This window comes from Physcomitrium patens, chromosome 5 (genome assembly GCF_059467195.1).
Source record: "Physcomitrium patens ecotype Gransden chromosome 5, ASM5946719v1, whole genome shotgun sequence".
Lineage (NCBI taxonomy): Eukaryota > Viridiplantae > Streptophyta > Bryopsida > Funariales > Funariaceae > Physcomitrium > Physcomitrium patens.
The window spans coordinates 5,986,981-5,991,624 of NC_143414.1; the positions used below are offsets into that span (position 1 = coordinate 5,986,981).

Genomic DNA, 4,644 nt, shown 5'->3' on the forward strand with positions numbered 1-4,644 from the left:
TTATATTTTTGAATGAGTATTAAATATATATATATATATATATATATATATATCTTTTTAAATATAATATTATTTTTAAAAAATATATGTTATAAAATAATAGAATAATTCAAAAATTCTTACTTATAAACTATGATAGTACAAATTGAATGCATAGTACAAATTGAATGCATTGTACAAATTGAATGCATACATGCATATATATATATATATATATATGCTATTTTTGTATAATAAACAAAACATAACATTACTAATTAGAATTTCGATTAATGTCTAATATCAAATTGAAAAAATATAATATTCTTAAGAGAGGTATTTAATAATGTATAAGTGCATCAATATCATTTATTCTTGTCAACTATTAACCTTAAAAACAATTGTACTTTACACTAAGGGAATCAAGTACAAAATTTCATAGTCTATTATGGTTTTTCTATTATGATTTGGTTTCCACCAAAAATATGGAAACTAATGAGCAGAACGTTAACATTGTGTAGAGACACAACCTAAACACAACAACAGCCATAACTTTGCCCTTCGCCACTGCCCTAAATTTTCATGGATAAATTCATCCTCCCTCTCTTCCCAATTAGTAAGTTCACAAATTCTGAGTTCACCTTGAGGGCTTCACCACTTGGTCCTTTGCCATTGCCACTCGTAATATTTTGTCCCTGAGTATTTTGTTCACATCTTTAATTGTAAAATAAATTACTTCATACATGAGAATACAACGACAGGATTTCATTTGTATCCCTAATCTATCTTCATCTGCCTTCGATTCTCGCATTAGAGAGCGTGGCAAACTGCTAAAAACTCAACTGGTACAAAATTATGTCGTTGGAAAACCTGAGTGTGATCAGCACGCACGATTGTAATTCTCCTTATCAACAAGAGAAATCCAGTACGGCGAGGTTCGTTCATGAGGTTCCCTTGTCTTCTCACAGAATCTTCACTGATTGTTAAACAAACGTGCTACAACCTTATCCTCGATCTCTTCATGTTAGATATACTGCAGATTTCGGAAGAACGGATGAAACGTGAGAGGAATTCATAAACTGGTTCGAATCTAGATACTGCCAAACAACAGACAAAATTTCTCAAAGCATGCTTATTAGTTAAATTCACTACATCTGTAATTGCTCTACAAGATAAATGCAATCGCATTGTTTGTGAGTACATGTAAAAACCAAATCTGTACACATTTTTTTCCAACTGCTTGACTTAAACTGATACACAGCCATTCTGATCCAGTTGTCAGCTCTATGATAAAAATCAATTGAAGTACTCCATATCCAATCAACACATCGTGCATCAATCAAAATTAATCAGAGCTCAACAGATACCCTACAACTGTTCAGATTCCAATTGAACCCTAAGAACTTCTGTACAACAATTTAACCACCATTGGCACCCTTGCATCCCACCTGTCAAACGAAACTTTGCAACAAATATACTGGAGCACCTCAAGAGTTCCCTAGTGCTCATTACAGCCCCATCAGAAGTAAATTTGGCGACATTGATTGGCTGTCGTCTCCAGAGGACAATAGGGGCATTTGAACATCCTCGAGTTGCTCTTGGTGAGCTTCTGGATCGACTGCTTGCACAGGACGTGGCCGCAACACATGAGCATTGGAGGGTTGTCTGCTGTGCTCTGCTCTCGTGACACAGGGCATGCGAATACGGAGTGAAACTGAAACGAGTTGTCTAGCGGAATCTCAATAGGCATCTGTTTCAGAGCTGCCCATTCCTGCATTGGTTCAAAAATAAATAAATAATAATCCTTCGTCAGTTCCACGACGAACCTTAATAACTTTGGAAGACATCTCCAAACTCGGACACTGCAAGTTACTCCCTGATCTCAGCATTCAGTAACTACAACTGCAACACAATGCAGTATGCATGCGCACCTGAGACACTGAAGTGAACAAGAGAACAATGGAAGAGGACAGATGCACACCTGCTTCTTGGAAGACATGACAGTAGCGAACTTCAGCAAAGACGACAGTGCTTGGGAGCCTGCAGAGAGGGTGACGTATAGTGGGCTTTCGTACGGTTGACCTAAGAGATTGCAACACTGCCTTGTAAATTCCAAGGCAACTTTATCCCAATGAGCCGAAGAGAGGAGGTCTTTGTAGGGAGAAAACTCCAGTCGGTTAGCCCAGAGTAGACAAGCCATCAGTCTCTGGATGCCAGACATGTACTCGGCAGAAAAAGGAAGAAAGTTCAGCTTTGCATACTCGAGCGCTTCACCACGCCCTTTGGTTGTCAGCACGTGAACAAACTGTAGCTGGTGCAATTGAAACTCCAATGAAGATCCCTACACAATCGATCATACATACATATTCACTGAATGAGAACTCCTAAAGGAAGAACTGGTCACCAATGCCCTAAAGGAAAATAATCGCCACTGACTGTCCATATAGCAACCACGCAATAACATGCGTGAATGACTAATTGCATAATCATCTTGCAGTGTAGGAATAAGACAATACGCCTCTACAGAAGCACGGTAGAACATAACATTGTTGCGTACCTTGGCTTCCAAGCTCTGTCGATTCTTCCTAGCCCAATTCAACGCCGGCTCCAGGTTCTTCGCTTGAAGTTGATCTAAATTTTGATACATTTCATAGAGGTGAGTCTTCAATGCTGCAGCTGCATTAGATTCTTGTGATTCCTTGGCGAAGCAATCGCCTAATTCAAACAATCCCAGCCGATAGAAATGCTGGACTATGATCTGATTGATCAAGTGACTATCAAATTCAACATCTCTGTATGCTTTAGCAATGTCTGGATTGAAGGATTTGTCCAGAATTTTTCCATATTTGCTTGTAGTTGTATTGAGCTCCTTCTGTGAAACCCCGATCTGCAAGGTTATGAAGTTAGGCTCCTGTACTACGAACGAAGTACTCGTGCCCTCAACAAGCAAATGCTATGATACCACAGAACATAGAATTACTGTCGTGCCTACTAAGGATAAAGACTAAGAGACGAAAAGCATTTCCTTACTCGGCTGAGGGGACCAATTTCATTCAATTTAATTTGTAGGTCTCTGAGTACTCCCTTGAGAACTTCAACCGAGCAATCCTCAATCTCATTCAAATGTTCTGCAGCTGCCTCGACCTCGTGAAGTGTTCGGTCAATCACCTCCTGAGTCTTCGTGTAACACAGCTTTTGTTTCTTAGCTACACGATCGAATGCCTCTTGAATCGAGGTGAAGTCCATCTTGCCAGCTGGTTATGAACTGCAGTAAACCGTCCTGATCTAGGAATAAGACGCTTGTCCCAAGGATCCTAGGTCACCCAAGGAAAGCCCTAATGGGCATACTCCCTTCGCCTTGCACTTGATCCAACTCTAGACCCCACTGTCCGCTCCCCTTTCATACCCTCACCTCTAAATGTATCCCCACAAAGCGAGCTTCCGTTCAGATACTAGAGACGCCTTACAGAAGACGCTATCTCAAACCTAATTAAGTCCAACGAAAAGGAGACAAAATCCTTCCCACAATGAGTCTTCCTAAACTGGAACCTAAAAACCGTGAATTCTGCTCTACCCCCAGGAAACAAATTCGATATGCGTAGTAAGAGAAGAGGCCGATTCTCAAAACAGAGTACTACTCGGAGCTAATTTCAGAGCAAGACAGCCACCACCTTCAAAGGAAACCTAATTCTCAATTCCAAACGGAATCAGGAAAATGAAAAATAAAAACATCAACACCAGGCACGCAATCCACTACGCCAGCATCTTCAGTGAGTCTCACAAAAAGGCTGGGAAGACGAATTCCCCACACAAATTCTTCGACAGCTGGGCCGACACAAACGCAGATGCTAACCTGGTGCAACGAATCCCAGAACACAATTGCACTGCTCCTCGTCTCGTCTCGCTGCTGCTGCATCCACTCCTCAAGATCCACCCCACCTTCTAATCTCTCACTCACCTTTTCTTTCCCTTCCCAATCGCCAGATTCTGCTTCTTCTCCTCGTTGACCCACCTCACGGATTCCCTTTCCCAGCCGGCCAGTCAACCTTGCTTCCACTCTTCCCCACCCCAACTCCAACACAAACCTCCCTCACTCAAACACTCCCTCTCACTCACTTACTGCGGATGTCTGCTCCTCTCGCTTCTCTCTCTCTCACCCCAGCCCCACCACCATGCCACAAATACACACAACACTCCTTACCTCCAAAGCTTTTTTTTCTCGCCATAACACTCGACAGATTCTGGAAAGAAAAACGGGCCAAAAACAAAATAAATCAAAAATAATAATAAATAAATAAATAAATAAAACTCAAAAGATGGGAAACATAAGCCGAGCCTCGCTGATATTTAGTGATTCTCACAGGTTGCTATACATGCTACCAGTATTTTCTGGAGGTCATGTGTTTGTGTATGTGAATTTGTGTGTATACACATATATATATATATATATATATATAAATAGGTAAACATATGGTAACTGCTCTTTGAATATTCTCTTCATGTCATGGAGTGAATTGTTTTCTATGCATACGTGACTTGATGATATGAAGAAAGGAAAGGAAAAGAAAAGAAAAGAAAAAACATTTTTGTGATTGAAACATCTATGTGAGAATTTGAATCTTGTTACATGTCTATGATTGTGGCTGAATTTGGAATATTATGATA

At 40.3% G+C, this 4,644-nt stretch overlaps 1 protein-coding gene and 1 long non-coding RNA gene across 2 annotated transcripts; both read right to left on the bottom strand.

Annotated features, from left to right (window-relative positions):
- Window positions 1-1,183: 1,183 nt before the first annotated feature.
- On the bottom strand, window positions 1,184-4,101 carry LOC112282954 (protein RMD5 homolog). Its single transcript, XM_090250336.1, has 4 exons — window positions 3,010-4,101; window positions 2,537-2,866; window positions 1,961-2,320; window positions 1,184-1,750 (listed from the first exon to the last, which is right to left on the bottom strand). Exons 1-4 carry the CDS (start codon window positions 3,223-3,225, stop codon window positions 1,499-1,501), a joined length of 1,158 nt encoding a protein of 385 aa, XP_090106462.1. The 5' UTR covers window positions 3,226-4,101; the 3' UTR covers window positions 1,184-1,498.
- Window positions 3,499-4,153, bottom strand: LOC149989246 (uncharacterized). The gene is made up of 3 exons (XR_016503178.1): window positions 4,137-4,153; window positions 3,833-4,037; window positions 3,499-3,663 (listed from the first exon to the last, which is right to left on the bottom strand). It is a non-coding gene; the product is annotated as an uncharacterized LOC149989246 (long non-coding RNA).
- Between the last annotated feature and the right edge of the window lie 491 nt (window positions 4,154-4,644).

Bases quoted from the DNA above. Each gene is read 5' to 3' on its own strand.
- LOC112282954 (XM_090250336.1), bottom strand. From the start codon at position 3,225: ATGGACTTCACCTCGATTCAAGAGGCATTCGATCGTGTAGCTAAGAAA. The intron at 2,867-3,009 runs GTAAGGAAATGC...ATAACCTTGCAG, and splicing joins AAATTGGTCCCCTCAGCCGA to ATCGGGGTTTCACAGAAGGA. The intron at 1,751-1,960 runs GTGTGCATCTGT...GAACCAATGCAG, and splicing joins TCATGTCTTCCAAGAAGCAG to GAATGGGCAGCTCTGAAACA.